The 12,469-nt window shown below is 46.0% G+C and overlaps 2 protein-coding genes across 2 annotated transcripts in view; both read left to right on the top strand.

Moving 5' to 3' along the window:
* Window positions 1-12,469, top strand: part of LOC147023568 (troponin C, skeletal muscle-like) — a 156,959-nt gene that overhangs the window by 16,720 nt on the left and 127,770 nt on the right. The window lies entirely within an intron of this gene.
* LOC147023570 (troponin C, skeletal muscle-like) overlaps window positions 1-12,469 on the top strand; it is a 66,403-nt gene that overhangs the window by 16,775 nt on the left and 37,159 nt on the right. The window contains exons 3-4 of the mRNA XM_085889074.1: window positions 11,071-11,214; window positions 12,417-12,469. The exon at window positions 12,417-12,469 is cut by the window's right edge and continues 71 nt beyond it. Of these exons, the coding sequence (XP_085745200.1) occupies window positions 11,071-11,214; window positions 12,417-12,469 (197 nt within the window). The remainder of the gene's footprint in view (window positions 1-11,070; window positions 11,215-12,416) is intronic.

The following is a 12,469-nucleotide window of genomic DNA, read 5'->3' as shown; positions in this document are numbered from 1 at the left end:
CGCCGTTCGACCCCGTACTCCGAGCCAGCAGAACCCCAGAGCCAACCAAGGTGAGGCACGAGGCTCAGCAAGGCTACAAGACATGATCAAACCAGGGCCGAATCAGCGCAACAACACAGCACGCTCCCAGCACAACAACCTCCACCCCCCAAAAAACGGTCTTTCTGTCCCGATCTTCTTCCTCTTCCTTTTCGACCCCGAACAGAACCTTTTTATCCTCCCGTCCTCGTCACTTCCAATCGAGCCGTTTTATTGGCCCACCGCAGTCGCCTTCCGCCAATCGTGATCACGGGGCGGAGCCATCCGCAGCACTGTCCTGTGACGTCACGGCAAGCCTCCAGAGAATACTAAAAGGGGTTTACGCAGACACACTTACCCTATCCCGTTTCCCTATCTAATTACGTGACAATTATCATTTCCCCCTTGAAGAAATGGACATTTACTAGCCAACTTATCACCACTGAATTGCTACTTATTACATCGAGATCCTGGTACACTCGAACAGCATGGCATACCTAATTAAACATCCTAATTACCCTTTGAATGCATACCCCCCCCCTCAAACGTAACAGTATGATCAAAGTAATAGGCTTGTGTCTCCACTCACCCGGGCTCTTCATATTTTGTCTTAACTCTGTTGTCACCCTCTCCTTCTCATGGCCGACCTTGTATTCCCATACTGTAAATCATGACCTGAATGTGTCTATCCCCCCCCCATTTTTTTTGTATACCTTGTCGAGGCTCGTGTGAGAGCTAACACACAATGCACATCAAGGGGGCATGAGGCAAGAGGGGCAAAACAGTGGGGAACAGACACATTAGGAGATCTGTGGAAGGGAGAGGGATGGGACGGGGAACATGGGGAATAGAAGATGGACATTACAGGGACTTTCAGGAAGGAAAGCAGGGAATTTGAAGGAAGTGGGCTTGGGTGGATTATCGGGGGTAGAAAAGATCGAGGGTTTGGCCCAGGGTAGAAAAGATTTGGCCCTTCCGTCCCAAAGTGGTAATGTCTGCAGTTCCCAGATGTTTAGCTCTCCTTTATCTTTTGCTGTTCAGAATAGTATAAAGGCAACTAATCTGTGCATTTTGGGCAGAAAGAGGATCGTGTTTGTTATTGCTTGTCTTGTTATCCTTTTTCCCATGCGCATGTTTGTTGTTATTTGTAATTTGATGTTTGGTGTTAATAAATGGTCTCAGACCCCGAAAGAGAAGAACTATATTTCTTCCACAATTCCACAATTCCCAGACTTCAATCATGACTTGAATTGGAATGAGATGGTTATTTATTTATTTATTTATTTATTCGTATGTAGCCTCTGGCTGCTTGGCTGCATCATTTTCTGGGAAGCGGCTGTGCCGCTGGTGCAATGCCCCCTGTTACGAGTAAGCTGAACGAATCCAATGTACCTATTTACTTTAAGCAAGGAAGGCTATGTTCCCTCCTTCTACATATATGTATATAAAAAAAATATATATATATATATACATATATACATATGTACATATACATACATACATATACACACACACACACACACACACACACACACACACACACACACACACACACACACACACACACACACGAAAATGTAAAATTTTCAAAGCATTAAATATCTTTTTCTAATGTTTGGAGAATTATATTGAGTGAACAAAAGATTTAAGAATGTGCCAAATTAACCAACTTCATTGAGCTACATGACAATGCATTCACTGCTTGACCTCCCACCCTGTCCCCCAGAGGGACTGTTTATCCATAGTGTCTGCCAGATGCGTCTATATTTTCAGAAGTTTAGTGAGGTGCTCTGCAAGGTATCAAAGCAAATCTGGTGAAAAACGGACGTTTTGAAATAAAGATATAACTTTTGTGCGGACTGCGAACGATGTACCACGTGACGCGTGCACAGGTGAGCAGGCAACATGGCGGATTATCTGCAATGTTTATTTCATGGGTAATTAAACTTTGCTATGTCTCCAGGGATGCTTTGCATTAAACTGCAACTTTTTTATGGATAAAGTCATTATTTGAACAAATTCATTGTATTTCCTTAACTGCTGCATGCATGGTGAAGACCAGCTTTAAAGTTAAAGGGATCCTATATGGTATGCAGCTACAGCCTGGCCAGCCGTTCTTCATCAACCATTTAATTGGAGTGCTTCTTGAGTACATAAGTCACTTGCAGAGTGTGATAACGTTGATGGGGTTTCCACACTTCGTCATTCTGAGCGAATTGTTCACTCACTGCGGGTGCTTTCGCCATGCCATGCCATGCCATGCCACGCCACACCACACCACACCACACCACACCACACCACACCACACCACGCCACACTAAGCCACGCCACGCCAAGCCACGCCACGCCACACCACACCACACCACACTAAGCCACGCCACACTAAGCCACGCCACGCCACACCACACCACATCATCCCGAGTGAGTGGTTCGTGCTCCATCATCCTGAGGGAGTGGTTCATGCTCCTTCATCCCGAGCGAGTGGTTCGTTCTCCGTCATCCTGAGCGAGTGGTTCGTGCTCCATCATCCTGAGCAAGTGGTTCATGCACCATCATCCCAAGCGAATGTTTGTGAAATAACACCCGATTTCCGAGCCGTTTGCCATATTAACGTGTTTTATAAATTACCGAGCCAAGTTTTTTTTTTCCACCCGTCACACACAGCTGTTTATAAAGATTAATGTTTGTGAAAATATCCCTGAAACGTCGATATAAATGCAACGTTGTTTTTCGGGGAAAGCTACTCAAGGATTTTTGGTTGTATACAGTACTTACTGGAGTCAGTAATCACACTGACTCCATCCATCCATTGGGACCATACTCAGTACAGAGCGTTGGTGCTGCCGAAGCAGTCTCCTTGGCTATTGGGCACTTTACGGGTCACCACTCCGACACAGTATACCAGCAAGCTCACAATGATTTTTGTGACTTCGGAAGGATAACAGGCCGAGTTAACCCCACCTGGTATTAATTCAACAGCTGAGCATGATTTGAACTCAAGACCCGAGGATCTCAAGCCCGCCACCCAAACCATTAAGCCAACACCAGATATACACTGACTCCAACCTGCCGATTCCCAAAAGATTTCTCTATGTTTATTGTGTTCCGGTTCTTGAGAAACGGTGGCGGTTCTTCTTCAGGGTCTCTGCCGAATTTCTCAAAGATAAGTTTTCCGGTCGTTTTTGTCATGTTTTCACTCTCATTTTGTTATCTCTGCATTTACTGTGTGCGTCTCATTCGGTCTTGTGTTAAAACTTGTGCTAAGTGTTGAGTTTTCATTGTATTTACATCGTGGGTTTCCTTGAGGCCTACCCTTCTTCCCGTCGTGGGCAAACTCACGTTTGTTGTATTTTCTCCTTTTACCATTCGTTTTTATTTTCCACACTATTCCCTCCACCCTCTGTTTCATGTCTCAAAATATAGAAAAATACAACAAAAATACCTTTTACCTCACATCATATCCCACATAACCACGTGACTTCCCGTACCGCCTCTTCTTCCTCCTTCTTCTGCCATGTCGAAAAAGTCCCACTGTTACAATGTTTCTTTTCTCCATTCTCTTAATTCTCCTTTATTGCTTCCCTCATGTCATGTCTTTAATCACACCTCTGACTTAAAAATGGGGGGGAAAATCCCAGATTGCAATGCACATTCGTGTTCCATCAATCGTTATTTTTATTTTTTCCAACTTCAGTGTCAATTCACCACACCTCCTCAAATCTACCTCCTCCTAATCCCTCACCTTACCCCTCCCATCTTTCCCCTCATCCTACCTCCACTTTTGGCACCTCTTCACCGTCTTCTGCTTCAGTATCAGCTCCTCCTCTGTTGTCCCAAAGTGTGTGGTGTTCTAACATCTGGAGGCTCAATTCTAACCCAACAGATATATCAAACTCTCAATCAGTGCACTCATCATGACAAACATGCTCCTTCCTTCCTCTCAGCACACCCAACCACCACTTTTCCCAATCCGTCAAATCTTGTACCTCCCTCCCCCCTGCCCGCTTTCTTTTTCACCATACCTCCACCATGTCTCGTCCTTCCCCACTCCCCACCTCTCCCATCGCCCTCCTGCATATCGGCCGTGCCTGCTCTCATCGTCTCCCTTCCCTCTCAAACCTTCCCTCTCAAAGCAACCTTCACACTCTTCCCCCTCCAAGCTTCCCTCTCACCTTTCTCAAAAACTCCTCCCTCACCCTTCTCCCTCAACTCTCCCCTCTAACCCTTCTCCCTCCAATCTTCTGCCTCACTCCCCCTTCCCAAAGTTCCCCTCCTCACATCCACAAAGGCGCATCCTCCCCCACCCTCTCTCTTCCACCTCATCACTCAACCTCCTCCAATCTTCAAATGTCCTCTGCCCCCTCTCATATTGCTCCTCAATGTACCTCAACCCATCATCACCGAGCTTTTTCTCCTCCTAATCCAGATCTCTCCCCAAGCTCTTTTGCAATTCCCCACACTCTTTCAATAACTCTCCTTACCTACCCCACCTCCTCCCTCGTCCTACCCTCCCCCTACACTCTCCAGCACCCAAAGCCTCCTCCACTCCCTCTTCTGAAACAGTGTGGACCTCACACATCCAGGGCCTTTACTCAACCCTGACATATCTTTCCATACAGGTGGCCACTGACAAACCAGAAATAATCTATTTAACAGAAACTTTCCTCCTTCATGACGTCTCTGACTCCCTCGTATCTCTCCCTGGTTACTCCCTCCTCCGGTATGACAGACCTGAGCCTCGTCCTGGTGGCGGAGTTACTATCTTCATCAAAGACTCTATTCCTCACTCTCCATGCACTGCCCTCTCTCTCCCACACCCCCAGGAATGCCTCTGGCTATGGCTTCCACTCCACTCCCACCTCATGTTTATATGTGTGTCGTACCGTCCACCAAACAGTGATGACTGCATTTAATTACATCTCGCTCTCTGAAAACATGGACCAACTTCCATTCTCTCATCCCAACTCTCTCTTCCTCATATGTGGTGACTTCAACTGTCATCATGCCAGTTAGCTGGGTGTGGGTACCTCTCTCAGCTGCCAAAGCACTTCAGCAAAAGACTTCTGTGACTTATTGGGACTGACACAATCTGTCAACTTCCTGACCAGACCTCAACCAATGGTACTCCATCTCTTCTGGATCTGATTTTGACCAATTTCCCAGAAAATATCTGCTGTTCTTCCTCCGCTCTAATTGGTTCATCTAACCACATGCTTGTCAAAATAGACATCTCTCTGTCTGTTTTTAGAGAACCACGTCAGCGCCGTCGAGTCTGCCATTTCACTCAGGCTGACTGGGAGGGACTTCAAGAAGCCATCAAACTTCTCGACTGGTCTCCTATCGCTACTTTCTCCAACATCAACTAATCCTGTGAATTCTTTCAAAGAAACTTGCTCTATCTCATGCACAGATTTATCCCCTCTCATCTTCAGTTGTCCTACCCTTCCTCCCACCCATGGTACACTGAAGCTTGTGGCGAGGCTTTTGTTCTGAAACAACTTGTCTTCGTCTCATGGCAGGCAAATCCAACTGAAGGCAATCTCAGTTCCTTCCACAAAGCTCGGAACAAGTGTGTGTCTACCCTCAGGAGAGCCAGAAAACAATATCTTTCTAATCTCAAGTCTGAACTCTCAAACCTGTCTCCATCCTCCAAATCCTGGTGGCATCTAGTTAAGTCTGTTTCTAGTGTATGTCCCCCCTCCATCCCCTCCCTTACCTTAAGTGGCCGCACAGCTGACACTGCACGTGAAAAGGCTGAATGACTAAACTCTGTGTTTATTTCTAAATATTGTGTCCCAAACCCATCGCTTTTTGAACAGACCTTACCCAGTCACTCCCAGCTGTTCTGGGACTATATGTCCTTTTCTCCTGACAAGGTGGAGAGCTTGCTGTGAAACCTCGACTGAGATTCTGCAACCGGTCCAGACAGCATCAGCCCACGTGTCTGAAAAACCTACTTTGCTGCACTTCTTCACCGTCTCTCTGTTTTATTCACCCTCTCACTTGCTCAAGGTCATCTGCAATCTGCTTGGAAATCAGCAAACATTACTGCTCTGCATGAAAAAGGTGCAAAAACAGATTCCTGCAACGACAGATGACTCAGCCTTCTCCAAATCATCAGCATGGTTATGGAATCCATCATCGCTTCAGACATTAAGTCCTTCCTCTTCTCCAATGGCTTGATTTCCGATCATCAATTTGGATTCAGACCAGGTCACTTGATCCTGGATATGCTGTTTCTCCTCTCCCAAAAATGGATGGAGATCCTCAATGCCAGACATGATATCAGAGCCATCTCCCAAGACATATCGCGTGCCTTCGATGTGTTCTGGCTTCCTGTCCTGCTCACCAAACTCTCTTCTTGTGATATCCAAGGACTTCTTGATATCCAAGGACATCTCCACTCATGGCTCGCAGACTTTTCTTTTTTTGTACTCATTGTCAAGGCTCGAATGAGAACTAATACACAACGCACAGCAAGGGGGGAATGCGACAAGAGGGCTGGGAGTGGGAAGGACAAAACAATGGGCAAAAGAGACATAAGGAGATCTGTGGAAGGGAGAAGGATGGGGGCAGAGAACACGGGGTATGCAAGATGGACACCGCAGGGACCTTCAGGAAGGAAGTCAGGGAATTTGAAGGAGGTAGTTTTGGGGTGGATTAACAGGGGTAGAAAAGGTCGTGGTTTTCGATGGAGGAAGATAAGAGGTGGTGGTGAACAGCTGTTTTGAAGGCCTGGAGGGAAGAATGGGATTGAAGAGAGTGTGGGACTTTGTTCTAAAGGTGGAAGAAAAAGGAATGAAAGCATGAAAGTGAGCAGTGATTCTTGATTTTGATAGTTTTACCAGAAGGTGGTTGCTGGCGGACCTTGAGCACCCTGCGGAAATATGTGGGGAACATATCTCAGAGCAAGGGGGTGGGGGCGAGACCGGCGAGGAGATGGTAGAAGACAGAAAGACCATCAACTTGTCTGTGGTGAGAGAGTAAGAGACCCAAAGACTCAGCCTCATCGCGGAAGATACGAATAATCCTAAATGCCTTGGTTTTCAAAGAATGAAGCCGAGAAAGGTGAGAGGCGGGAGCACCAGCTCAGAGGGGAAAGCATAACTCCATAATGCTGTGGACAAAAGCTTTGTAAGTGGTCAGGAACTCAGGTGAGCCGAGGAAGGACTTTGCGTGACAGAGGATTCCCAGTCGGCGACTGGTTTTGGAGGCCAGGTTGGAAATGTGGCTTTCTCAGGAAATATCATTGCAGATAGTGAGAACCAGAAGCTTGAAAGAAAGGATTTCTTCCAGAGGATTGTTGAGTAAGTAGATTGATGGGGGGGGGGAGGAGGGGGTTGTTCCAGACGGTCCTTTCGGAGAGACATTGTGAGAGTGAGATTAGTCAGGATTGAAAGATATGTTCCACATGTTGGACCAGTTTGTGATTTTATCCAGATTTGCAGAGAGCGAAGGTGCTGCTGCTTGCCGGTCTGAGGGATGACAGATGGTACAGCAGATGGTGGAGTCATAAGCAAGGATAGAAAGAGGATTTTCCAGCAAGTCGGAGAGATCATTGATGAAAACCAGAAAAAGAATAGGGCCCAGAACGCTACCTTGAGGAACTCCAGTCTGGACAGGAAGAAGGGACTTCCTCTCTTGTCACAGCCAACAGGTCAAGTCAGGTCAGGCATGGGAGCATGCGCCAGAGCAGCGTGTCGCTGCGTCCAGCGCCGGTACTCCAGGTGCCTCTGTCTGACCATACCCTCGGCAGATGCCTGGCCCATCTTCATCTCCTTGAGATGCCGATCAACCTGCTTCAACCACGAGGCACGTGGTCAGCCCATTGGCCTTCTTTACTCACGAGACTCCCTTGCTGAAAGAATCTGGTGAGCAGGATCAGCGTCAGGAAAATGAGCCACATATCCATACAGCTGCAGCTGACGCTCACAGACTATGCAGGTAATAAATCTCATTTGAGTTTCTCTCAGCAACCGCTTATTGGACACAAACTCCGACCAATGATAGCCAAGGATTCTCCAAAGAGACCTGGTACCAATGGAATTAAGTCTCCATCTCAGATCCCTGGTCAGAGTCCAAGTCTCACATCCCTAGAGCAAGACTGGAAGCACCAAGGACCTGAAGACATGGACTTTCGTCCTCCCGCACAGGTACCGGCAGCGACACACCCCATAATCCAGTGAATCCATGACTCCCCAGGCCCGATCCAGACATCTGTTGACCTTTGACTCACAGCCAGCAGAGACATGAATATCACTGCCAAGGTAAGTGAATCTCTCCACGACCTCAACATCCTCACCACAAACAGGTACAGACAGTACAGCAGCATCCAAGATATCATTGAAAGCCTGGATCTTAGTTTTTACCCAGGAAACCCGTAATCCCAGCGGCTCCGACTCCTCACTCAGCAACTTGAGGGCCCCCAAAAGGATGTCTAAAGTCTCCGCAAAGATGACAGCATCATCTGCGAAATCCGCTGTTATGGAAAATGCTGTCGAAAGAGCCCGTCTCTGTAGAGCCGAAAATGGAGGACATCTAAGCTGCATCATTTTTCATAAATACAGAAAATTTATCTCCATTTAGTAAATTTTCTTCTGGTTTTAACATAATCATAAATTATTAAAAAACAGAAATGTATTTAATTTCGAAATCCCGAGGTGAATTTTGAGACACCTTGTTTGTATAAAATCTGGTCAAAATTAGTTCTCTCAACAATTGAGATCCAAATTTAGTTCCGAAAGTTCAAAGGTCAAGGTCAATGCCATCCAAAATATGAAGAACATCGATTAGGCCGCGATTAGAAAATGAATCAACCAAATTTGTTGTGCACAGCATTCCATCATGTAAAACACTTGATGGGTCAAATTTTCTAACTTACCAAATTGCTGTTTCCATGGCAACTATTGTTTACTTGTATTTCGCAAGTATTGTGCTATGAACATCTTTCTTGCTTTGTTAATATATCTGTCTTTCTGACGATTTTATCCAAAACGACTCGACCAGAGACTATAAATCCCACATCATTATAAAGTTCTTGGTCTGAGGAGTTCCGCTTCTATATCATTCTTTCCACAATGAATGACCATGTCTTTTTTTTTTGTATCATTCAGCTGACTTCACCCCTATTTTAGTGAAGAATTGTGAGATGACAGAATCTCATGAGATTGTGAATTAACCTTTTTTTTTCTTTTCAATTTACTGTTAACATTGTTCTTAAAGAACGGGAACAGGAATGTTCAAAATGGGAAGAAAGGGGGAAGAGATTGCAAATTTAATGTTTTATTGTCATTATTTCCTTTTAACATTGTTAATAACGAACGGCAACAGGAAAAACGCAGGCATGATGGATTGATTGGCCTCCTCTGAACCCAAAGTTCCTTGTGTATCCTTTAATGAGGTTGTTAAGAACGGAAAGAAAGGGGGAGGGGAGGACAAAGAATTAGGAGAGTGAGATTGAGGCATTGGGAGGATGGAGGTGGGTTTGAGGCTTGGGGGTGGGGTTGTGGACTTGGGGTTGTCAGGTGGGTTGAGGACTTGGGGTTGGGAACGGGAGAGAGTTAAGGATTTGAAGAAGAAAGGGGGAGAGAATGACAAAGTTGGGGTGGGGCAGAGATTTGGGAGAGGGGGGGTTGTGGCCCTTTCGTGGGTGGCGGGGTTGAGGGATTGTGCTGGCGGTGGTTGAGGACTTGAGGATAGAGGCTGATTGATTGGGTGGGGGTAGGGGGTGGGGTCGAAGACCTGCAGTGTGGAGGGAATTTGAAGAGAGGGTGGTGAGTGTGTAGAAGACTTTGAATTGGGGAATGGGGGCTTCAGGACTTGGGGCGGGGTGGGGGTTGGGGACTTGAAGAAATAGGGAGAGGAGGACAGAGTTGAGGTAGTGGGAGTGGGGGGGGGGTGGGCAGAGAAGAGACAAATAGTTTGGTGGGGGATAGAGTTGGGAGAGGGGAGATGAGGCTTTGAGGGGAGGGTTAGGACTTGCAGTGGGGTGGGGATTGAGTATTTGGGGTGAGGGGGTTGATTACTTGAAGCTGAAATGGGGAGGAGAGGACAGAGTTGGGAAAGCGGGGACAGAGAGTTGGGTTGGGGGGGCTGAGGACTTGCAATGGGGGTGGTGTTGAGGACTTGTGGTCCCAGGAGGTGGGGTTGAGGACGAAGACTGGGGTGGTTGAGGACTTGGGTGGAGGGTGTTGAGGTTTGTGGTGGGGGGTTTGAGGACTCGAGGTGGGGGGGGGAGTTGAAGGCTTATATTGGGGAGGACATTTGATGACTTCAGGTTGGGTGGGGAGCTGAGAGGGGACAAAGAGTTGGGGAGGGGGATAGAGTTTGGAGAGGGAGGTTGAGGCTTGTGAGGGGGGGGTTGAGGACCTGGAATTGGGAGGGGGTTGAGCACTTAGGGTTGAGAGTCAGGGTTGCAGGTTTGGAGTTGCGGCTTGGGAGGGGGGTTGAGGACTTTCGGTGGGGGCAGGGAGATTGAAGACTTGTGTTCAAGGGGGTTGAAGTTTGGGGGTGGGGGGGTGTTGAGGACTTGAAGTCACATTTTACATTAAGAGGAATTTCCATGGGTTCCTGCTGCTAATATTATTTATCTGATGAGCATCAAATGTAATCATTTGTTTTTGCATACTTTGTTAAGGCTCGTATAAGAGGTAACAAACACAACATATAACAAAGGGAGCAGGAGACAAGAGCGGGCAAGAGAGGGAAGCACAACAGTCGTGAACAGGGACATCAGATCTGTGGAAAAGAAAGGGACGGGGCAGTGTACATGAGATCAACAAGATGGACACTATGTGGATTTTCATTAAGGAAACAGTGAATTTGAAGAAGGTGTGCTTGGGATGGGTTAACGGGGGTAGAAAATATCATGGTTTAGGATGGGGGAAGATATAAAAAGTGGTGAACAGCTGTTTTAAAGACCTGGAGGGAAGAGTGGGATTGAAGAGAGTGTGGGAGTTTGCAATGAATGTGACAGCAATATCTGCCACAACGTGAAGGTCATTAATCATTACAACCACAATGAAGCTGATACTTCTGTTCGTTTATTTCCAGAGCTCAAAGCTACATTCCGAATATTTGATAGAGACGGTGGAGGACACATCAATACAGGTGAACTGGTCAATGCCATAAGGACAATGGAGCTGAAGCGAAGCAGGAAAGAGCTGAATGCCATCATCAAAAAGATGGATGAAGATGGTTAGTTTTACCAAACCCACTCCCCCCTCCCCCCATCCCTTTCCCCCATCCGCATCCTCATTTCCCTCCATGTTGATACAGTCATCCAAAAGTGACAAGATATACCAAAAGATCGTTTGGTAGTGCCATACATTTTCGGTGAACTGCAAGATCACTTTTGCATCGAAGAAAGCACTCTGCTAAAACATTACACATCTAACAAAGTACAGCACTACTCGTATACAGTGGCATGTAAATGTTCTGTTTGTGTTGGCCTGTGTGTTCTCCTGTTGCAAGGAACCCAGGTTCAAATCCCATGTTTGTCCATTGTCTCATAATGCACTTGTAATTCATGGAAAAGTGCATTGATATCTACTTATGTCCTCCATTGATGTCTACTTATGTCCCATCCTTCATGTGATGTCTGTGCGTGAGCCTCAGATCAAATGAAGAATTAATTTTTTTACATATAGTCATAAAATAATAAAAACAGATATCTACTCATTTAGGAAGAAAATAAGCAATAAATATACCATCAGAGATGGGGAATCCCCTGCCATTGAATGAAAAAGGTCATACATATTCCAGATAATGAGGGAGGTGAATTGGAAACAAGACACCATTTGGTCATCATCTCTAAAAAGTTCCCCAGGGGTGAGGAACGTAGTAACCAAAAATAATTGAAATCAGATAAGCAGTTTTCCATTTATTACAAAAAACATTTTTTTCAAGATGGCCGCCCCAGTCGGCAATCTTGGATCCGGCCACGCCCAAAATCAATAGGGTTCTTCCTTTTCAGGTGGTACATGTGTGACCCAAATTTCAAATCGATATGGTGAACAGTTTATGAGTTATCGCACTCAAAGCTATAAATGTTGACGCCCCGACGGACGGACGGACAGCCGGACGGACAGCCGGACGACCTGGGTGACAACAATATCCCCCTTCTGCAATGCGGCGGGGGATAATAAAATAAAAAGGACAGACATGAAACAACTCAGATCTGACTCGTAAATTGTCCCTCCACTTTTCTTGCAAAACATTCCAATGAAATCAATTCCCAGTTTCCATCATAATTTTGCAAACTAAAGGTTAAAAAATAACGACTTACAAGAATTAATTACATTTTGAAGTGTTTGTACTTTGTGCAATGATTGTATCTGACACATCTAAGTTTTACACAAAATATGGTGATGAACTAAAATTATCTGCAATATCTCCAGGCAGTGGTACAATCGACTTTGAAGAGTTCCTGGTGATGATGGTGATGCAAATG

This window comes from Eptatretus burgeri, chromosome 7 (assembly GCF_056783735.1).
Source record: "Eptatretus burgeri isolate ZD-2024b chromosome 7, Ebu_testis_v1, whole genome shotgun sequence".
Classification (NCBI taxonomy): Eukaryota; Metazoa; Chordata; class Myxini; order Myxiniformes; family Myxinidae; genus Eptatretus; species Eptatretus burgeri.
The sequence above is the reverse complement of the archived record's forward strand: the minus strand, read 5'-3'. Positions and strand labels throughout refer to the sequence as shown.